The sequence below is a fragment of the Balearica regulorum genome, chromosome 1, assembly GCF_011004875.1.
Source record: "Balearica regulorum gibbericeps isolate bBalReg1 chromosome 1, bBalReg1.pri, whole genome shotgun sequence".
Taxonomy (NCBI): domain Eukaryota; kingdom Metazoa; phylum Chordata; class Aves; order Gruiformes; family Gruidae; genus Balearica; species Balearica regulorum.
In genome coordinates this window covers 69,878,376-69,902,497 of record NC_046184.1, presented here as the reverse complement: position 1 = coordinate 69,902,497, position 24,122 = coordinate 69,878,376, and the positions used below count along the sequence as shown (strand labels likewise).

The window sequence follows — 24,122 nt, the reverse complement described above, 5'->3', positions numbered from 1 at the left end:
ATGTTCTTATTCGCTAAAAAGAAGGCATTGCAATTTAATGGCTAAGAGACCATACCCATCCAAGTCTGGAAAACTGAAGTTTTAGAGGCTGCTTTTATAGTTACTCTTCTGTTTAGTGCAAAAGAGCAAATTAAACACTACCAACGCTCTCCTTCCACAACAGCCTCTACTCACACCTCCTCCAGACACAAAGTTGTGTCACCACAGGAGCAGGGCAGTTCACACCTCAGCAGCTGGGCTCAGGACCACCAGCCCCAGTACGCATAAGCAGCTGCTCAGCTTCTGGGGGCAGGGTGTGAGTGCTGTGGCAGGGAGGCAGCATGGGGCAGCCCTCCTCATTTTGCTCCCACCTTCTCTCTTAGGCAACAGCAAGGAGGGCTGCCCTAGCAATCAACCTGCGTGGCAAAGGCTGTGAGCTGTCTGAGCAGCACTTGATGACCCTCCTCCCAAAAAAACATCAAGACACCATAAGACCCATCTCAGTGGGCAGGCTGGACCACCAGGACGTATGCCATCAGCCACTTGCAACAAGCACGTGCAGGCTATAGAATATATTTTTGCAGGTGAATGTATCAACGCACAATGTATTTGCCTGAAAATATTTTTTTGGAACATTTTTTAAGATACAAGGATATCAAACCATCAGCTGCTTTTGTTATGGGAACAACACAGTATTCCTTTTGCTTTTCTTTAAACTAAATGAAATTTGTTACAGAACATTACTATTAATAATAAGGCCTTTTATTAATCAAGAGAAGAAGGACTGATGTAGAATTTTCCACCAACTCATTTGTATGCATAGACATTTGCGTGAAGAGGTATGCACAGTACTATGGCCTGAGACGGCTTTATACAGTGAACTAAATTCAGCCTGTATTGTGCTAGTTGTGGGTTTCAGGCATGTGGGAAGTGACTAAGCAGCTGAGAGCTCAATCTTATACTTACTGTGTAGAAAGAAATAAAGATTTATTATTTTTTTTTTTTTAATTTACAAAGACAGACTGGGTTAGGACTCTAATAAGACATAGCGATGTTTCATGCAGGTTTTTCTGACAACTGACAGTGGCTGTTCAGACTGATGAAGATGGGTGATTGCCCTGCCTAGGAAAGAGTCTGACAGAAGTAGACCCAGGGACCGAGAACTGAACCTCCTTCATTCTGGGTTGTTTTGGGACAGTGTCTTTGGTCTCTACCATACTGAGTTAACTGAAGGTAACCCACATGAAGGGCTGATGTACTCCTTGCCAAGGCATAGAAAATGCTGCTGGGGAAACTGAGGTGCCATGTCTGCCTCCAAGGGACATACATGTGTATAGTCACAGACACCACACTGCTCCGCTGTGGCTGGCACAGGAAGTTTGAAGGCTCTGTGCCTTCAGAAACCTCAGGCCAATGTTCACTTCATACAGCTTTTTGCATTTCAAGTTTCTTAAGTCTTTTGTATGAGAAGATTCTGATGGCAGATACGACTTACACCATTTGAAGGTACAATGACAGATAACACGGAGCTGCAAGCATGCTGCAGGCTACCCTAGCTTAATTAACTGCACACTGCCAACTTGCACATAAGATATTAAAGAGATGTTATTTTTCAACACAAATGTGACAGGACAGCCATTGACACTTATTTGTACTATACTAGCTACATTTCTTCAGCCTCATGATTTTCTTTGTGCAATGCCTATGCTTCAGTCTAATTCTGAAAATCATGATAAAATACCATGTTGTATTACTCCTCATACTGTGCCCTTTTAAATATGCATGCTAAAATTGTCAATAACAAGCACCAAAAGCTGTGCCTCAATGCCTATATTTATTAGGCATTTGAATAAGATCCAGTTCATCAAGGACTTTGGTCTAGTTAAAATTAACAAAAACATAGGAGGAAACAAAGACAGACTTCCCTTTTGGCGGTAGATGGGTTACTTGGTTATAGGCTTGGAGGAGACGCTTTTCACCCAAAAGTTTCCCAAACTCCTTGGTGCTTCCAAAGCAAGCCTGCCACTCTGTTGAAAGTGGTGAAAGACAGGGCATTTTTCCAGCTGTCTGGGTGCTGGATTTGGGCTGTCCTCCTAAAAGCTTGGCTGGTATAGCAGATGTAATACAGAGATTACAGAGTGCTCTTAACATGCATGTGGGATTAATACCTGAAATACTAAGGAGCTGATTTTGTTTTCTGCTTAGGAATTGCAGTGATATTAGCTCAGTAAAGTTTAAATTCTGTATGTCTAGCTATTTAGAAAAACAAAGCTTCTTTTATTAAACATTTCTCCATACGGACTTTAATGAACATATAATCTGCAAAACACACAATGACTGTAAAATTAAGTGGTAAGCTTCTACTCAGCTTTGCATATGTTTGGTTATTTCCTCCAGGACATCTGAAATGCTACAATAGCAAAGATTTGTCTAATATTCACCCTCACTTGAGAGGGACAGTGGTAAAGTATGCTTTAATGAGCCATTGGGTCATACTTTGCTGTCTGGGTTAAGAATGAGCTCCAAGAACTGCAGGAACTGCGATCAACAGAATGTAAAGGGCCAGCCTCACCTCTACAATCCAAATATGTCCTGTCAGTCCTGGAATTCAAGGTAGCTGTGAAGACAGGTTAACAGCTGGAACACTTTGCCTCAATTTGTTCTGAACTCTCACGCACTTCTAATCTTATTTATTCATTGTCTTAATATTTAACTCCTGGGCAGGAGATGTCATAGCTCAGTTCTACCAAAAGGTAAGTATTTTACAGAAAGACAAGCAGAAACACTTAGAGTATTTGGAACTTCAGCATATATGAAGTTCATGGAGAGATAAAACCACTGTAGCTCTTGTTTTAGTAGCAAAAGAGGCTTGGACCAGACAAGGGCACAGCCCTCAAGAGGACAGAGCCAAACATTTTTGAAACTACTGTTCTGAAATAAATCATGAGTTAGCAGGGTTCACTGAAAGAGCTTTAAATTAGATTTGAAGGGGGAAAGGAATAAAACCAGGCTTGCCAGAGATAAGCCTGAGGGTGGCCTGCAAATGTTTGAGGGATGGTGTGCTAGCGAGTTCCTTCGGTCTGCCCTCTCAGTGGAAGTAGGGGATGGAGATGCATGCGGCAGCAAAAACACAAGGGTTATTGATGTGTTAGAAACCGTGGAAGTGCCCTAAGAATGGTCATGTAGGAATTGGAGCTTCTTCCCCCCCCCAAAAAGGTGGCAGGATCAAAAGCCCAACTGAAGTGCATCTACACCAATGTACGCAGCATGGGGAATAAACAGGAGGAGCTGGAAGGCACTGTGCAGCGGGAAAACTATGATATAGTTGCCATCAAGGAAACATGGTGGGATGACTTGCACAACTGGAGTGCTGCAATGGATGGCTATACACTCTTCAGGAGGGGTAGGGAAGGAAGGAGAGATGGTGGGGTAGCCCTGTATGTTAGGGAGCGTTTTGATTGTCTACAGCTTGATGATGGTGACAAAAGGGTTGAATGTTTATGGGTAAGAATCAGGGGAAAGGCCAATAAGGCAGATATGATAGTGGGATGCTGTTACAGACAACCCAACCAGGATGAAGAGGTAGACAAAATATTCTATAAGCAGCTGGGAGAAGTCTCACAATTGCTAGCCCTTGTTCTCGTGGGGGACTTCAACTTACCAGATGTCTGCTGGAAATACAGTACAGCAGAGAGCAAACAGTCTAGGAGGTTCCTGGAGTGTGTGGAAGATAACCTCCTGACACAGCTGGTGAGTGAGCCAACTATGGAGGGTGCCCTGCTGGACCTGTTGTTTGTGAACAGAGAAGAACCTGTGGATGATGTGACGGTTGGAGGCCATCTTGGGCACAGCGATCATGAAATGATAGAGTTTTCAATTCTCAGAGAAGTAAGGACGAGGGTCAACAGAACTTCCACCCTGGACTTCCAGAGGGCAGACTTTGGCCGGTTTAGGGGCCCGGTTGACAGAGTCCCTTGGGAGGCAGTCCTGAAGGGCAAAGGAGTCCAGGAAAGCTGGACATTCTTCAAGAAGGAAATCTTAAAGGTGCAGGAGCAGGTCATCCCCATGTGCCAAAAGATGAGCCAGCAGTGAAGACCACCGACTTGGCTGAACAGACAACTTTGGCTGGAACTCAGGAAAAAAAGGAGAGTTTATGACCTTTGGAAGAAGGGGCAGGCAACTCAAGAGGACAACAAGGATGTTGTGAGGTTATGCAGGGAGAAAATTAGAAGGGCCAAAGCCCAATTAGAACTTAATCTGGCTACTGCCATAAAAGACAATTAAAAAAATGTTTCTGTAAATCCATTAACAACAAAAGGAAGGCTAAGGAGAATGTCCATCCTTTGTTGGATGTGGGGGGAAACATAGTGACAAAGGATGAGGAAAAGGCTGAGATACTTAATGCCTTCTTTGCCTCAGTCTTTAATAGTGAGACCAGCTGTTCTTGGGGTAACCAGCCCCCTGAGCTGGAAGACAGCAACTGGGAGCAGAATGAAACCCCCATAATCCAAGGGGAAATGGTTAGTGACCTGCTACACCACTTAGGCACAAACAAGTCTATGGGGCCAGATGGGATCCACCCAAGGGTTCTGAGGGAGCTGGTGGAAGTGCTCACCAAACCACTTTCTGTCATTTATCAGCAGTCCTGGCTGATCAGGGAGGCCCCAGTTGACTGGAGGTTAGACAATTTGAATCTACAAGAAGGGCCAGAAGGAGGATCCAGGGAACTACAGGCCTGTCAGTCTGACCTCGGTGCCGCGGAAGGTTATGGAGCAGATCGTTTTGAGTGCCATCACACAGCACATACAGGAAAACCAGGTGATCAGGCCCAGTCAACATGTGTTTATGAAAGACAAATCCTGCTTGACTAATCTGTTCTTCTATGGCAAGGTGACTCAGTGGATGAGGGAAAGGCTGTGGATGTTGTCTACCTGGACTTTAATAAAGCCTTTGACAGCATTCCCCACAGCATTCTCCTGGAGAAACTGGCTGCTCATGGCGTAGACAGGTGTACTCTTCACTGGGTAAAAAACTGGATGGATGGCCAGGCCCAAAGAGTTGTGGTAAATGGACTTAAATCCAGTTGGCAGATGTTCACCAGTGGTGTTCCCCAGGGCTCAGTATTGGGGATCTTTAATATCTTTATCAATGATCTGGATGAGGGAATCAAATGCACCCTCAGTAAGTTTGCAGACACCAAGCTGGGCAAGTGTGTTGACCTGTTTGAGGACAGGAAGGCTCTAGAGAGGGATCTGGACAGGCCGGATCAATGGGCCAAGGCCAACTGTATGACCTTCCACAAAGCTCAGCGTCGGGTCCTGCACTTGGGTCACAACAACCCCATGCAACACTACAGGCTTGAGAAAGAGTGGCTGGAAAGCTGCCCAGCAGAAAAGGACCTGAGGGTGTTGGTTGATAGCTGGTTGAATATGAGCCAGCAGTGTGCCCAGATGGCCAACACAGCCAACAGCATCCTGGCTTGTATCAGAAATAGTGTGGCCAGCAGGACTAGGGAAGTGATCGGCCCCCTGCACTTGGCACTGGTGAGGCCGTACCTTGAACACGGTGCTCAGTTTTGGGCCCCTCACTACAGGACAGACATTGAGGTGCTGGAGCATGTCCAAAGAAGAGCAATGAAGCTGGTGAAAGGGTCTAGAGCACAAGTCTTATGAGGAATGGCTGAGGGAACTGGGGTGGTTTAGCCTGGAGAAAAGGAGGCTGAAGCGAGACCTTATTGCTCTCTACAACTACCTCAAAGGAGGTTGTAGCCAGGTGGGTGTTGGTCTCTTCTCCCAAGCAACTAGCAATAGGACAAGAGAAAATGGCCTCAAGTTGTCCCAGGGGAAGTTTAGATTGGATATTGGGAAAAATTCCTTCACAGAAAGGTTTGTCAAGCACTGGAACAGGCTGCCCAGGGGAGTGGTTGAGTCGCCATCCCTGGAGGTATTTAAAAGATGTGTAGATGTGGTGCTTAGGGACATGGTCTAGTGGTTGGACTTGGCAGTGCTAGGGTAACAGTTGGACTTGATGATCTTAAAAGGTCTTCTGCAACCTAAACAATTCTATGAATATTGGGAAATGACATGTTAGGCATATGCAGCCACCTTCTCCTATGTTTAAACATGCACTCCTTGCAAACTTGTATTAAGATCACATTCTTCATTCTGTTACACAAGTCTGAATCAAAGCATAGTCTTTGAAAACTCTTAATAAAAATGTAACCAGAATTTTGGGAACAAGGCATGCGCAAGTCCTAGTGTTTCAAGAAGCAGGGGATAATCAAAAAAGGACCATCCATGTTCATTCCTAAACTCCCAACACTCTTTTGTGACTAACATACACTCCATACCAGAGATAACTCGGGAATAAGAAGCAGTTTCAAAAGCTATTTGTGGCCATTCAATGTTGATCTAACACTCACACTCACTTATCCTCACTGTCCTTGACAGGAGAATGGAAATTGTCCACTTTCTGTGGCTGATAAGGATGACCTTTCCTTACTGTCCAGAAGCATTAAGACCCTGTGGCAACAAATGTGTCCTGTCTTACTCATCCAGAAGATAAGCAACGTGCTTCTCATTAAGTCCTGCAAAGATGTACCCTGCCTGATCCTCCTGGTTTTACCTTCTTAACTTGGTGAATCAGCCCTTTGTATGTTTACCTGAGCTACATCAGCCTCAGTGAGAGCACTAGCACAGTAAAAGGCATGTTAAATACTTTGCTGGTTCTGTATTTACATTCACAGGTCTAGACTGAAATTCACTTTTTCAGTTGTACTAAGGTAAGTTTTAGTGTTAACCACGTGTCCTCTTTTAACTGAATTTGCATTGAGCAAGTCACCACACCAGACTTTCAGCCTGCTGCCATCCCCAACCTGCAAGCTGGGTTATTTCTATGACTATTCCCCAACGTACATCCACGAACATGAATCACACTGCCTTATAAAAATGTTTAAATGAGAGGCTGGAGAGAGTTTGTGATTGAGCTGTTGAATGCTTTTTTTTAAAAAAAGAATCTTTACCTACTGTATTTACTGATTAATGCTATTAGGAACCATAAAGCTTAATGACAGTGTTTTTTCTGTATGTCCTACCCACTTACCCTTTTAGGGTATGTTTAGAAATATCTTATTGGTCTGCAAGGAGATGAGCCCTTTAGTCAGGACAGCTGTGGCCCCTGTCAGGACATCCTACACAGCCCGCGAAGTACTCGAGTAGTTTTAGAGTCTTTTTAGTGACTCAATGCTAGACAGCCACTTCCCTTTGCTGTATTTTTACAACAGGATGACCAATACCGCTCCTTCCCCATGAAATGACCTGCAATGCCTCAGAGAAGGGAATCATGCAAGGCAAAGCTGTGGTTCAAATTCAAAATTAAGCTTCAGCTAAATGGAGACCAGTCTGAAAACTACCCTAAGACCTTCCAAAAGTCTGCAATAGTGCTGGTATGGCAAGGAAGCAAATTAGATCAGCTTCCTAGTATAATTTTTAAAAGAGCCCCACCACCAGGGAGAGGTGAAAATACATTGCTGGGGCAATGGCAAGTCAGCCAGTCATAAAATTGTAGCTTAAGTGCTAAATAGATTAACCTGAGAGCCATTATTAGAGAGTTCAAGGGGCCAATTTTTTCTCTCAATTATGCTGAAGTCAAGGAAGTAGGTCTATTGTCACTTCAAGAAGTATTTCACCTCACTTCATCATTTTCACTGCAGCTGCATACAGCTGTGAGAGACCAAAGCGCATCGTCAAGATATTCACAAAGCACCAGCCCTCCAGACACACACACACACACACTGTACCCCGCCCCAAGCTAAATTCTTCCAGTGTCAGTTAAAACATCAAAATGACAAAACCCGATGGTTTTGTTCAACAGAACATCTTTTACTGCCCAGGAAGAGGCACAAAACAGCAGGTAGCATTTGATTTTTCCCTTTTTGAAAGCAGTCAATCCCCTATGCTTCAATTACATAGGGGATTTTTCCCGTCAGTTAAGTGCAACCCATTTCTGTGACGGCCTGATACTCCAGCACGGTATGTACCCTGCGGCTGGGAAGGCAAAGCATTCGTCCAGCTCCTTCAAGGCTGCCACTGAGACTGTCTCATAAATCATCTGGCTGGAATAACTCAGGTAGGGCTTAATCCAAAGCCCATTGAAATCAATGGAAAGCTTCCCACTGACTTCAGCCAGCTCTGGACCAGGACCTCAGGGTTTTATATAACCATCGTTCCAGGCACAGGACTCCCTCTGCCTCCAAGGAGCAGGATAAAGCACCTTGGCTTTGCCACAGAGCAATTAGAGATGTAGCACATCCCGTCACCCAAATGGCTGGTAGGGTCCTATTTTTCCAGGCCTCGCACCTGATCAATACAAACCATATGTAAAATGCTAGCAGACAGACACAGTTAACTCTGCCACATTTTGTCCTGGGTTTCCCAGCCTATGCCTGGAAAGCCTTGTTCCCCCATGAGGTTCAAGAGCTGCTGGGTCCCTGCCAGCCTGAGCGTGTGCAATAAATCTGACAGCCTGGGAGAAAGCTGGACAAAGCTCCATACGCCTGCTGTTGGCCACATGCCCCCTAGACAGGTCTGCACTGCTACTCCAAACATGCTGATAGGCCTCCAGAGATCCCAGGCAAATACAAACAGTCAAAAAATTTCTGAGTGGGTGCAGCAAGCCCATGTGGGAAATCCAGGACCTGTGGGATATCTTGAAACAGTAAGAGCTTAAAACACCAAGAAAACCACAAGCTTTCTGAGTTAGTGGGAACCTATATCTGAGTTGCCACAGCATGAACTACTAGCCAAAGCACATTCCAGGGGTGAACCGCACTGCAGGTCTTTAAAAAACAAAGCAAGCCTCTCCTCAGGATCAATCCTAAGCACATCAACCCAGAATGCCAGGGCTACACAGCACAACAAAGCATCATTTCCAACAGCTTTTTGATGGAAAAAACCCCAAAATACAAAGCTGATGGCACACGTATCCTGACCAGTCCTCACACAGCCTCTGGCCCCTGGGGAAGACAAAATAAGGTCAAATCACTCCCTCTTGGGCATGGGGTGCGTGAGTCCGTGCTGCTACAAGGCATCTTCACCCCTAGATCTCTCTTGGGCATGGGCATCAAGGCTGAGAAGACAGGCTTTCCATATGCCTTTATCCCAGGAAATGGTAAAATGCATCACTGCAGCTGGCTGAATTACAAATACTGCTGCCTGATATGGCTGCTTGCACTTCTGGGTTTACTGTTCAACTCAAAGAAGCCTAAACAGTGACTGGGAGACCTAGCAAACACGCTACAGCCTACACATAATCATCTGTCCATCTCCCAGCAGAAATGCTTACAAGCAGCGGCAGCTCCCCACAGCAAGGCTACAGCCCACTGATGGAAGGGTGCAGGGAAATGTCTTGTGCCTAAACAGCAGGTAGCAGCGTGAGAGCTGATGGAGCATTTTCAACCTCGATGCCGCTCTTTTCGACTGCACAATTTACTTGATAAAGTACCTGGAAGCGTTCAGAGGGAGATCTAGCAAACAGATTGCTGTGGATTATGACATGTACACAAACACACTGTAGTCATAAAGGTAAAGATGATCCCCAAGTCCCTAAAAATATGAATTCACCAAAAGAATCCAGCATGACACATTAATTTGTTAATAACAGCCCAAATGCTGCTGCCCTCAACTCGACGTGAGCGGCACAATGCAATGGGGGCGGATGCTCAGCTCCTCCCTCATGTTGCCCCTCTTGGGGTAGGTTTTGGGAGGTCTCAGAATCACATCTGAACTTGAGAATCAGGCTCTGTTATTGTTAAGGCAAACCAAAAATAAAAAGGCCAGACTAAATTATTTTTAAGATCTCAAGATTTTTAAAGCAGCCTTGTGACTTTTAAGGGGTCTGACTCATGATACTTGAATGCTTGAAGTTGGCAGCAGCGAAGGGAGTACAGCAAGATTTAGCGTACAGCAATTTATTGCTAAAAGCCTTCAAATGTGTGGGAAAGGGCACGGAGCACTTCTGCAGAAAACAAGGACATGGGCCCAAGCCCTTCACCTCCAGCTGGGCTGCCACTGAGCTCGCCTCCTCCACAAAGGTTACTACACAAAATCCCAGCAAAATCCCACCCCAGATGTGGGAAAAACACTTCCCAAAAGCAGGTGCGGGTGGGTGGGGAGGGGGCTGTTTCCCTTGTCAGCAGCCATCACTTTCAGGCCCAACTGCTTGGCTCCCCTGTGATGCAGGGGCGGGTATCACCATTGGCCTGCAGGCTCCCCAGGGATAGCTCCTTTGAGGGACACGATGAGCTGCTGGCTGCAGCTTCTGCCTCCCCAGGGCTCCGGTTTCCCCGTGTGTGATCAGGGACTGGAGCGAGGCCAACGCGTAAAATCGCAGGCCGCACAGTGACTTACAGATACACCTGAACTCCTGGATTTCAGCTTCCACGTCCACGAGGGCAGAGTGCCCTCATCCCCAAGCCCCTGTGGCTGTCACTGCCTCCACAAGCCAGCCTCGCCGCATCACTGATGCCCAGACCACCCCACAGCCTCTGCACGCTCATGTAAGAGCTTAGATGACTTCACAGGGAAATTCAAGTGACATTTTTCCATAGCAGAAAACACCTCCTGGACTACACCCCCAGCATCCTCCACAGGCTGCCCAGGGCCTCTATTATCAACAAACCCTAAAGCCTCGGCCTTTCCATGAAAAGATTTTCTTAAAGCAGAAGTACACTAGAATTATACAAATACCATGTGCTATACTGTGCACTGGCATGGGATCTGCAATCTCTCCCATGCCACCCAACAAAAATTTATCGCCCAAGGCTTGGGGGGAAACCTTCTGGAATGAGAAGGCAGCTTAGTGCCATGGCACATTTGCTCCTCTGCCTTTTGGGGTAGGTCACCCACCAGGTGACGGCTGCATTTTGCAAAGGGATGCTGCCGCCTCATTTCCCTTTGGCCACTATGCTTCACATGTGTTTATTTATCTACAGGCAACATTGCTGCTTTCCAGAGTTCACAGGTTCAGCTTGTAGCCTGACAAGAGCTCACATACCCAGTTCTGCATAGCAACACTTTCTTCGGAAAGAAAGGCGGCTATTGTATCTCCTCTACCTGGGATTTCCCCTCCCCAGGTATCATCAATGTCCACCAGAGAGCCCTGATTAGTTAGCAGGGCCTCATTAAAAAGCTCGTAGCAAGCATTAAATATATATATATATATTTGGCATTGCATTCTGCTGACTTCCATTTAAAACTTCTCTGAAAATGTGTTTTCTCCTACACCATTCAGAACCCAAAACATCATGATTTTCTCAGCGCATGGGAAAGACTAGAAACAAAAATAAGCCCATATTCAAAATTAAATATAATAATGAGAAAAGCATGTGCTTAAACTTAGGGCTTTTTTAAAAAAAAATCACTGCAGTGTTAATAAACTAAATCAAATCTTTATATCAGAGAAGACATTACAAAAATAAATGGAGCCTGACTTTATCCCTTCTTACTCTAGTGTAAATCATGGGAAATTCCATTAAAGCAAACAGAACTGTACAGGTGTAAAATGAGGTTACTTAATGAGATGTCATTCCCAGTATTTTCATGCTGCTGCTTTCATAAATTGACATCATCACACACACATCAAGTTCTGTTCTCATTTGGAGCAAAGTAAATCTGTAATAACTGACAGCAAATGCTGCGCTTCTTGCCCACATAAAGAGTCTGTAAATGAATAAAAAGTGACGGGCAGTACAAATACAACAGCAATTGCACAGTAATGACAGACAATTCACAAATATGCTATACTACATATAGCCAGTGTATCTCAGCTTTCAATTGATACCTTATAATTTTAAGTCTATGTCTGAAAAGACTAATAGATTCCCTTCTGCACAGCACTCGCTCACATGGCATCTGAGCATGAGTTTTCCTATCAATAATTTCACATGGCCATAGTCCACCTTCACTGTTTACATTTATCCATATAACAAAATAACTAGAAGCCAGGGCATTTACAACAGCTTAAGGGAATTAGTCACTAGACACCTCTGACTTCCAGCCTCTCCCACAATATTAACTAAAACTATTTTACAGCACGTATCATTAGCAAGGACTCTTTGGTTAGCTATAGCATACTTTGGAATTTAAAACAGAAATCCTCAAAGCCACTGCTAATCAAAGGCAAGCCACCAGCACCATTTTCCATACGTAATACCTCACCTCTCTGCTTCAAGGCGCATTTCCTCACGCTTTTGCCTCCTGAGTTCTCTGCGGCGTTCAAAGTCATCCATGGTGGGTGTTCAAGCGTTCAAAGCTCTGGAAAGATCCAAATCTAAAAGGGAGATGACCACTTAGATGAGAGAGAAAACACAAAGGATGCGTTTAACCAACTGAGTTCATTTAGTTTTGTTTTCTCAACTTCGCTGTAACTATTTTCCTTTTCCATCAAAAAAATTAACTTCCTCAGTATTGTTGAGATAAACAAGATTAATGAAATGCCTTGTAGGATAAACATAGCCCATGCCTGCGTTTAGTTTCCTAGTTAAAATTAAGTCAACATGCTCTAAGTAAGGACTGTATACATCTGCTAGCCGCAGACTAGCTATTTGTAACGTCACAGGTCTTTCCTACAAACAAAAGCAACAATTCATCAGGATTTTAACTTTAAGCTTCCAATTTTTACTGGAAGAAGTAAAAACGCTTCACAAGAGATTTCTTATTATCTTTAGTTGCACAGATAATTAAAAGTTTTGCAAAAGTTAGTCCTCGTCTGTCCGTTCCCACCCCCCCTTCAAAAAAAAAGGACAAGAAAGGGAAAAGAGAAAATGAGAAATGAAAGGAAAAGAGGAAAAAAAAAAAGGAGAAAAGAAAAAGAAAAGGAAAATAAGCTGCAGCTTTTAAATACCACCCAGGAGGAGCCAAAATATGTATAAATCCTGCTCAAAGAACCAAAAGTAGCAATATTTTTTTTGTAGTTTAATCCACGCGTTTTCCCCGTGCCCTACCTTCTTCTTTATGATTTAGTCCATGAAATATTTTCCCCTTTACAGTTCTTCACATACACAGCCTTTCCAGCCTTGGTTTATATCCCATCAAGCCGAGTATTACAGAATTCCCCTGCAGCCCCCAAACCAAAAATGACTACCAGAAAAGGGAAAGCTGTTCTCTTTTTGTCCCTGCTTTGTTTACAGAGCTGTCAGTGGTTAGTTAAACTCTGCCTGGAATCTGGCATTTAAGGCCTGCTCTAAGATTGCTTCCTGTGCAGGGCTGGAGGCCTCGCTTCCTCTGCAATCCTTGCCTAGGCACTGCACTCAGAGGATTTCCACCCTCCCCACGTCCCGTCCTGTTCCCCCCCCCCCAAAAAAAAAAACCTTTTCCAGCCCGTTAGAACAGGACCAGCCATTTGCGCTGGAAAGCAAGCCAGCGTGCAAATGCAGACTAAAATTTTCAAAGGTGGCTTATGAACTGCTTGCAGTTTAAGGGAAACAAAGCCAAGGTGCATTTGTAAATTATTTGAAGTGCTCAGTTTGCAGATGTAGATCTGTCTTGCGGCTTTATATTCCTGCCCGCCAGTGCAGCGTCCAAGCGCCCTCCCCTAAAATCACTGGCAATAGCAAAGTCTCTCATGACTTAAGGGAATCCGTGGCTTTTTCTTCCCTCTTTTTTGGATTAAAACACTGCTGAGGGCAGGGGGTTTGTGAAGGTTATTTTATTAGTGTACTTTTCCTGGGGGTGTTTTTCGTTCTGATTTGCTCCTGGATTGGGGGATTTAAAATTTTGTTGTTGTTGTTGTGACTTTCTTCGTGTTTGGCTAGCTAGGTTTGTTTCATGGAGGTTCAAAGGGAAGATTCATTTTGAAAATCTAATAGTGACTTTACAATTGCTGCTGCTTTTTTTTTTTTAATGCACAAGTAGACAATATATATAAAAAAGCAAGTCATAACAAGACTTTTTTTTCAAACCTTGTGTTTGTTTACTCTTACCACCACGTACCCCTTGAAGAACACAGAACAGCAAATCTGCCGTTTTCTCCTGGAAGTGTTTTCATCTCAGCCAACGCGTGCAGCTAAATCCTGCCTCAGTTCCCTTTGCTAGAGGGCCCGTGAGTTGCAGGACTGATGTGGTTCCCCCCAGCTGGGAGACGAGGATCAAAGGGGGAATGGCACACTACAGAGAGCAAGTTCGAAGCAGCGTGCTGGGTTTTTGTGCACAGAGGGCAGATGACGGTGTGCGCAGCAACTAAGACTGCACCAGGCAGCACATTTAGTCTGTGGAGAACAGTCACCATCAGGAATTTAAAATATAAAGTGCTAACTCTTAGGCTGACACCTTGTATGCTAGAACTGAGAATCCCAAAGTTTTTTTCCCCGCTCTACCTCCCCAAAGCAGACATGCTTTGACATCTGATTTATTTGCACCTTCATCGCTTCTTACCCAGCCAGGTACATCCCTCTCTCGATCTCTCCTAAGGTGCACTCCTTCCCTCCCCTCTGTGCACTCACATAATCCCCATCCCCACGCCACATGTCCTAGCCAATACTTCCACCCCTTCCCTTCCTACATGATCCTCAGCACCATCTCTCATCTCCAAAAGCTCAAGCTCTCTTCCTCATGAGGAAAGCTGAGGAGGATAATAACCACCAGAACTATTTCTCTTCTTCCTCCTCCCTTTCCTTCCCAGGAGCGTAGGGGAGATTGTGCAGCAGTCAGAAGTTCCCTGATGCAACAACCTTTCTCCATCTACAGGGTACTTTTCTGTTGTTTGATGAAGATCAGATGGAGGGACATCTTGGGAGAATGTCTAGGATTTATTAGACTACAGTGTCTCCTCTCAGAGGATTAAGGTCCAGCCACTTCATGGCATTCAGATGACTTGCAAGCCAAATCTCTTTTTAAAAAATGAGGAAGGCACTCGGGAAATGGAGGTCAGGTCAACAGTACGACCTTTAGTTAGCAAAGCCATATCAGTGCAAGAAAATGAGTCATCAGCTAGAAGGTCTGCTTGAAGAAGTCAACTATTGAGTGCTGTTCACTGTCTTCCCCAAATGATTTGTTACCTTTCAGCCTCTGAAAGCTACTAGTGAGTAACTTCATAAATCTGTCTAAAAAGGTTTCCTATTTCCACAAAAAGAGTGTATAAAATCAGAGTTTCTCGGAGTGGTCTTGCCTCTCAGATTTTAAAATTGCTTTGGTTATAGATGAAGGTACCAATTATTTGAAGTATTTTCTACAAACCATTTTTGGGAGCATGCACATTTTGATGCATCTTTTTTGAAAATGAAAAATGTTCATGAGTGAAAACATCCTGGGCTAAAACATAACACTCCACCCAGATCCACTCCAAGGCCTGCCTGCAGAGCCAAATATGAAAATGTGTCTCTGTGTGACCTTCCCAGATGTGCAAAGAAATTAATTTTTTTACTCTTTGATCACATCCTTTTTTTTCCTGTTACACATTTTTAATAATTTAGCATCAGACCAAAAATGTTGCATTTTTCTGAAGAAATCATAGAATCTTTAAGGTTGGAAAAGACCTCTAGAGTAAAACTGTCCCTAAGAAAACTGTTTCAAATCAAAAGTAATGTTTTGTTCAACCTCAAAAAAAAAAAAAAAATCTTTGGTTTTATTTTAAATATAAAAATTTTGAGTTTCAAAGTAAGATTAAAAATGTTTTGATATCTCAGTCTTTTCCTCAGAATTATTTCCAGATATGTTTTTCACCTAATTCAACCAGAAGTCATCAAGACATTTTAAAGAAGCAGAAATGAATATATATTTAGCAAATAGAAGTGTCTGAAACTATTTGAGCAGTTCCATTCCAAATCCACACATATGCAAATTACTAGAATATGGGTTACTCTTACACTGTGAAAGGGTACACCACAAAATTTATCATTTTGTTGCTTCTACCTCAAAACAAGATACTCAGCATCTTTTCAACCTTTACACAACTGAAATAATACTGAAAAAATCTGAAGTGAACTGGAGTTTTCCATCACCAGACTCAGGAGAGGGACCTATGGAAAAACATTGCAAAGGTCTTTGATCTACTAAAGATAATTCTTGCTCAGGACCTCAGATTTTCCACAGCCTCAGATACAAGGGTCTTCTCAGGGTCCCTATGCCATTTGATTCTGAGACTGAACATTTAGATCATGGGATGTCTGATGAACCCTGTGGTCTTCCTGAAGACATGCTAAGAAAGACTAAGAGAAGACAGACAAGCAAAGTAACTTACCTAAAACATTTACCAGTATTGCCACGTTACTCAAATCAGAATCATAGCAAAGTATGTGCCCTGCAAATACCATGTCCCTGCAAAAACACTCGTCATTTCAAAAGCAGTACCAGTGTCTCTCTCCTTTTCATCTCTGCACTTCACAGAATGCCTTCGATCTTCAGTTGACTATGGTTTATTGCTAAAATTGAGTTTTTCATTGTCTTGCTAAAAAGTGCTTCCTTCACAGACAGCCACATCTAATCCATCCTGGTACAAAACACACATGCAAATCCCACTCTCTGTCTCATCCCATGAGAGTGTTTGAAATTTTGTGTTTTCAACTTTCATCAAGGTGGAAAATCAGAGAAATGCACAGTAATTCTAAATATATGACAAAATATTTTAATAGAAATTAATGGGAATTTGCTTTTTGAAAGCAAACAATAAATTGGGTAGGTAGAAATACACACGTAACCACATATCTGTAGAATTCCAGTATGGAGAGCAAAATAACCTCCTGCCCTGGCTCACATTTAATACTGTCCTCATCCTATTCCCAGCACTGATTTCAGAGACAACTCAGCACCCAGGGGACCTTAAAAACAGATGAGCTAGACTGGTGACAAGCAAGTGAAAATACAAACTGCTGCTCAGGTCCTTAACAAACAGAAACGTCTGTCTGTCAAGACCTGCCAGTCACCTTTCCATTACACTGATTGAGGTCCGCGATGTTTATGCTGAGCCTTTGCACCAGCTTCAGTGTAGTTGAGCCAAGAAACTTCAAGCCAGAGTATATTCCCCAATATAGCATGGCTGTGTATTGCACAGGGCTCTATGCCGGCCACGTCTGGTGACAGTATCGTGCAAGCACACGCCATCTTGCTTCCCTCCCAGTACAATGAAACAATTGCAGATTTCCTCTTGGTGACCTTCAGGCCCAAAGAGCGTGAAATGCCTGTTTCCTTAACGCGGGATCACTCACTGCTCCGGTGTTGTGAACGCTCGGGGTAAGCTTCACACAGCTGCTAGGCAGATTGCAAGCTGTGATGGCTGCCTATGCAAGACAACATGGATCAGAGCTCTTGCCAGACCCCCTTCTCAGCAGTTTGGCCTATTCTTCATTAAAGAATGAAGGCAGAACATAGCTTCATTCACTTGAAGGGGAGCAAGGGCATTTGGCCTTTGGTTTCTTTGTAACAAGAATTTTCTGCTAGATTTCCTTTCTTATCTAGCTGACATCTTCATGCACAGTGCACCAGGTACCTTCCCTTCCTTCCTTAGCCCAACAAGCCTCTCATGCTGGTGACCTGAAGTGGGGTACCAGCACAGACCCATCTTGCACTGTTGTAAGACCCCAGTTCAGTGGGAGCTGGTAGAAATTTTAGGACTCACAGGAAGCACACAAAAAAAGGCTATACTAGTAAAAAGGACAATACCGGGTTTCTTCGTGAAAGAAACCATGACTAATTCCTGGTATCTCTCTCCCTCCTTTCCTCCCTCCCTCATCCCGAGCAGCAGGAGGCAGGAACAGTGCAAAGAGAAACAGCTTCGATATTTCCAGAACTCAAAGAGATCGGAAAAGAACATTTTCAATATTTCCAGAACTCAAAGAGCATTCGGGATGAACCCAGCAACTGAGGACACTCCTGCTTGGTTCTACCTCTGATTTACTTTGTGGTCTTAGGGACAGAGCCTTAGTCATTTTTGTGCCTCTTAGTCCTTATGTTCTCTCCACCAATTGCAAATTCTTCTCGCTGTGCATTCACAGAAGGCTAAAGCACAACCAGGCCCTGGGTTTAGCCCCAGCCACTAGATGTAACTGTAACATCAGCACTAAAAATGCCATATCCTACAAATAGATATGATGCTGCAGAGAAGGCCTGAACAAAGGTAATATAAAGCAAAATTCTTTCCAAACCTTTCTTACAGAGGAGTAGTAAAGGGAAGGCTTCCAAGTCCAACTACATAAAAGTTTTCTACATACATGCAGCTGAACCTCTGACTTCTGACCTGTCCTCACTGCAGGATCAGGTGGTAACATGAGACCTAAGCTATTCTATCATTGCCCCCCCCCTTTTTTTTTTTATTAATACTCCCACAAAAAGGATCAAATGTCTTACTAAAGCTTGACAAACTGAGACTGCAAGCATTAACCCAAATGTCCCATTTTCCCATCTGTCTCCACTTCAGTTGTCCCAAAGCCCTGGTGTGGAGGAGTGGACTTCTCCAATGTCAGTAAAGGACTGGTCAGGGAGAAGCACAAAGAATATTTTGCTTCAGCTGGCTACATGCCATGACATCCGCTGTATCCCTAGGACTATCGTTGCCCTTTCTTTCTACCTCCTCCACTACAGAAGTGAAAACAGAACCTCTTCATTGCCCCTTTTGCAGCTGTGAGTAACTCAGCAAGTAACACTCACTATCTAAGAGTGACTTGTTTAATCTGGCACCCATGAAATGCAGGTATGACAAGCATTCCATTGCAATATCTGGGAGAATTAGAGTTCCTTAATCTATCTTCAGTCAAAACAACTATATCTGTTTTCTATGAAAATCTGTCAGAAAAAGTTTGGAAATTACTTTCCCCACTCCCCTTTTAATTCTGCCTTAGAAGCATTCAGTGCTACTCAGATCTTTCAGATACAGGCACAACTTCATTGAAGTCAAAAGGACTTGATGGTTCAATGGATTGATTTGTCCTTTGTCACACCTTATGCATGCTCTTTCTTTAATCTGAGATGCTGGATATCGCTGGCAATCATATATTACCAATAGTAAAGCTTACATGTAAAGAGGCTCTTCTTTCCTCTAGAAATTCATTTTTTTTAATGTTCATTTCATGCAAAACCACATCTGCAATTGTTACTGTAACCTTGGCCAAGTATTCATATTGACTGCAGATAGTGAACTCTTGTACATATACACACACTTGTATGAAGCAGCTTTATTCCTTCCCGAACAGAATAGCTCATTTGGGACTCAAGGCAAAATAAACATATTAGGTCATGTGAACACACAGTTTTATTCCAATCTAGCCTGAGCCTTGTTTCATCTGACCTTGCTTCTTAGGACTTCCCAGGAAAATTCATCAATGGCAAACCAACCAAGTGCAGTTCATACTTGGCATCAGAAAATCAAACTTTGGAGGCTTCTCAAGGTTCCAACTTCTGTTCTCAGAACATTTCACTTCCATCTACGTGTGTATGTCCAAACCACTGACTCTGAGAGGGAGGCAGAGAATTACCAAGAATTTTGACATGGAAGTAAAACACACCCCATCTGTTAAAATCTGTGCTTGTGGTATAAGGTACATTTTCCATTTGATCTTTCACAGGAGTAAAAGCAGCTTATGTATATTGGTGGGGCACTGTCAAACCTGATTAACATATTAGTTAACATCTTTGTGGCATCCTGAGCAAAGCTGTGTAGTGTTGATGTAGAATAGATGTTCCCAGCTGATGCTCTGCAGACTACCAATGGCCCACCGGACCACACCGTGGTCCAGTCCCCTGATTCAAATAAAAGCTGAACAGGTTTCACCTACAGCACAGGTTACCACAGTGAGTGCCACATGTGTCCTCGCAGGTACCAGGCCCTGTGTCAGCTCTGCAGGGTGAACCACATGAAGGTGTTGACAGGGAGCTTTTTATAGGACATGGTCCCTCCACAGAGTTCACTCCTTGGGTCTGTAACTAAAAGATCCATGGCTTTAAATACCTGCTCAGGTCCATCTCTCATATCCGTGATCTAATTCAGCACTGGGGAAGGAGCATTACAGACCTGCACCATCCCAGAGGTGTTAGCAAACATCTAGCGTGCTGCTGCTAACACTGCAACACAATTCTAAACATGCAGCAGTAGGAACCGTCATCTCAGAGCCAGTCAGTTGTGATGAAAAGTCCCCATTTGTCTTTATTCCCTAGGCAGGCTGAGTGGGGGTATGCCGTTTCCACTCCTCCCACTTCCTTCCTCATCTTTCTCCTACTGCACGTTGACATAAGGGCCAGGCAAAACTTTCTCTTGACATTTGGATTTGCATATACTGGTCCCACCCCTGATCTCAGTGACATTTGTCTATCATTTCCCATTAGCAGATAAAGGAAGAAACAAGACATAGCTGGAAGCTGCTGGCACAGCCACTGGTTCTCACGTTAGAAGGACTGACCCTTGACTCTCCCCTTCAAGTGTCCTCTGAAGTATTTCAAATATGTTGTCCCCAAAGACCAGAAGATGCTGAAATATTATTCGTATACAGACTAGAGTTGAAATCTCAGTCCTGTTGGAATCCCTGGCAGACTTCCCAGAGACTTCAATCAGGACTAGATTCCACCCTCGCAGGCCAAATTCATCTAATACACACTACAAAAGATCAGTGAGCTTACCCTGCATGTCAGAAACTGATGTGATCTCAGATTATGCCAATGTATGCTACTTTGTCCTCTCATACCTTTGTGCACACACATGTAAAGGCAGAATTTCTTTTCCTCTTGCAATACTTACTTGTGGGAAAAATTATTTTTGCTCATATCATTATCACCAAGGAAATACTTAGCCTTTGCTGCAGATACAAAGGGCAGATGAAAATTGCATTGCCCTTGACTACTGTTTAATCATAAGTGAAGATATCCCAGGTAATGACAATGAGGTCCCCATCTCAAAGGACAAAACACTGAAATGGAAGGGATTTTATAGTCCACAAAACAGTTCGGAAAACTGCTTAGTCCCAAAATGAGCTCTGACTTACATTCACTTTTTCTCTGTATTCAAACACTGGGAAGCAGGATCATGGGATATCATTCACTAGTTACCCTTGTCTTTTATCTGCTTCTACCAGCAAAGACCTTCAGCTTCATCATGTTAATCTAATCACAAGAATGCCTACATCATGCATTTACTCCTCCTGCACACTTTGTCACAAGTCTGTGGCCTGCCTGTTGAAACTTGTGGCAATGCCCCCGCTGTTGGCCAGCTTCATCTCTCACTGAAATCTCTAAGAGCAGAAAACCAATGCCCATGCCAACACCTTCCAGTTGAGAGAAATTTGTTTCTTAATAATAAGAATGAACAGACAAACGTCGCTAAGAAACAGGTTAGGTCCAGCTCAGATGACCAAGCCGTACCAAAGAGGTGAAGGCATTTCCTCTTGCGCTATAAATGACAATCCCAATTCTCCCATTGATTTCTATTAGAAAAAAATCAGAGCATGGGAATGAATATCATACAGGCAGAAGAAGCTGCCACAACTATGGAAAAGCCACTCTTCAGTTTCTGGCCTACACAAATGAAACTACCACATTGTATCCATTCAATTTGTGCCTTTAAAGGCATAGGAAAAAGGAAAAATCACTTTTTCTTGTTAATGCTCTCTCATCTGACTTCACATCCTCTGGAGACAGAGCCTCACGCTAGCTCATCTGGCAGACATCAGAGCTGCACTGCATGCCCCAGTCCTGCTGCCTGCCTTCTCTCTGAGGGAAATGGCATAGCAGCAAGTATGCCCGCTGGAGGTGCATCAGGGCAGACATGTTGTGACACAAGTGTTGGCCAGGACAGCAACCACCTGGGAGAGGGGCAGAGCCTGACTGAAGCTAGGTGCAGCGGAGGTGCAGCTGGGGACAGAAATGCATGCAGAAGCTGATGATGATGCACTGAGTGCTAATCACCATGATGCTTTAAGTCTCTTTGCGACGTTCAAAGCCAACACAAGCCCACATGGCGAGGTACCATGGTGTGAAGCAGGACAAGCCACAGGAGCAGAAAGTATGCTGGGGACTCTTGCCTAGTCATCCAATAATACAGGCAGGAGTGACAGAAGACAGGGTGGGGTCTGGTGTCCATTACGACAAGCAGAGGCTCAAACTGGGAGCAGCAGCAATCACAGCTCTGGGAATAGGTGGAGGGCCGGGGCTAGGAGTATGCTAAGCATCTCCTCAGGGAAGAGGAGATCTCCCTCATCTCATCAAGCAGGGAAGATCTTGCTCTGTCCAAGTGCAGGAGCATTTCTTCTGCACCAGAACTGGCAGAGAAGCCAGCAGTAGCAGTGCAGGTCTCCATACTTGCCTCTCCACTAGAAGAGAAGGGTTTCCCCCTCCAAGCAAGGAGATGGTCAGGCCCGGGGAAGTGTCTGCTTCTCTACCTCCCTGATTTCTGCTACTCTACTCCCATCCCTCTCATTTAGTTCTCCCCTCTTGTCCTACTACCCTTGCACCACCCCTGTTGACCTTCATGCTCACATACCATATTTCAACAATACATTGTCTGAACTTATTTGTGTCCAAGTAGGTTTTATGAATGTTTTAGCACTCTATTCACACTCTTTCTCTGCATCTCTCAGGTCCTGAATTAAAAAGGTAAGGTAATGCTGTTAAAAATAAAATGTTTGAGCAAGTCTAAGGTAAGGTTCCAACAGCAACATTCACTCAGCCAGACTTCAAACTCCACATGTTTTCTGGAACGCATTTCAAAATACAAAATCATGATATATTAAGCTACATAGTCAGTCATAAAAAAGTAATAGAAAATAATATGAAGATACAATGCAGCCAGCTTACTGTGGCTTCACATTTGTATTTTCAACCCTTTTTCTTTTCCTGTTAAACCATACAGCCCTAGGATCCAGCTCTGCCTAGTGCAGAGCATCATAAACTCTAATGAGAGTTGAGGGGTCTCTGTTGCTTGCTTTATTGAAACAGCAATAATCAACAATACCAAGTCTTAGTCATCATCTTTGCATTTTTAAAGAAAATACTACAAAAACACACCCCTAAAGTTCTTTGGTTTGCTGATCTTACTAGTTGTGCCCTAAGAGACACTGAGTATTTTGAATCCAACCAGTTCCTCAGAAAAAATGAATGATAAGTTTTCAAGATCTTTCTTACCTGTTGTTCTTGAACTTTAATTAATTCACCTTCCCTCCCAGTACCTGTACACTTACTTTGCACAGACACAATGCACTGCATGTCACCATGTGATAGATACATTGCAGCTGGAAGGCCAGTTACTCAATAGCAGAGCATCATGGAAATCTGTGGAATTCCACCACAAATGGATCCAGCTGCAGAAATTTCTGCTGGGCTTTTCCAGCTCACACTTTTAAAGTCATCTTTACAAATGAAATCCAGATTGCTTCCTACCAATTAGCTATATCAATTTATCTCTAATAAGCAGCAATTCTGTATCATTTTGGTTAAAAAGTAAAGCATGAGGTCAGTGCCAGCTTTAAAGAGGTAAAGCAGGGCAGCACAAATGCAAAGCCTTTCGACAGGACAACTCAAACAGGGTACTGCAAAATAGATGTCCCTCAGACCATTTGCCATATTTGAAGTTTACATCATAGACCCCACCTTAAGCTGAGTTTATCTGAAAACAAGGAAACACTAACACAACAACGTCACCAAACCAGAAGACCCAAAAGCAGTGAAGCCTTGTTACAACAACCACCAAAAAGCCACAATAGGCAAGATGACACACTTGCAAGATGTGCATGAGCCAGCATAAAACTTGGCACAGCAAGATCATGATATTGCCAGCTCCCCTCATGAGACTCACACAGAGAAGCTCTTAAAAAATGTTGACTATAATCTGACTGCTATCTAGACATTCAGGTACAAACACTTATTGCCAGCAAATACCTCAATGGCATTGGTACATCAGTAACGTTGTATGTGACTGTACATTGCCTCACCCTCCAGGGCCACAGCATCACCAAAACATTCAGCAAAGCCTGGCTCAGAGTCAATTAAACAAGCCAGGTGAAGTCTGACAGTATCCCATGCACTTAATAGAGAGCACACAGACACATGTATTTGCTTTGTATTAATGTAACAAAGGAAAGTTAGGCTTGAGCACTGTATCAAGCACAATTAATTTTACAGTTGTTTAATTTTTTTTAGGAACAGTGCCTTAGAAAATGTCTGTGTGGTCCAGAA

The 24,122-nt window shown here is 43.6% G+C and overlaps 1 protein-coding gene across 9 annotated transcripts in view; it reads right to left on the bottom strand.

The window, feature by feature from the left end:
- Positions 1–24,122, bottom strand: part of CALD1 (caldesmon 1) — a 203,404-nt gene that overhangs the window by 88,387 nt on the left and 90,895 nt on the right. For all 9 annotated transcript variants that reach the window (XM_075757335.1, XM_075757324.1, XM_075757313.1 and 6 more), the window contains one exon: positions 12,195–12,306. In XM_075757335.1, the coding sequence (XP_075613450.1) occupies positions 12,195–12,265 (71 nt within the window). In that variant the 5' untranslated portion in view covers positions 12,266–12,306. The remainder of the gene's footprint in view (positions 1–12,194; positions 12,307–24,122) is intronic.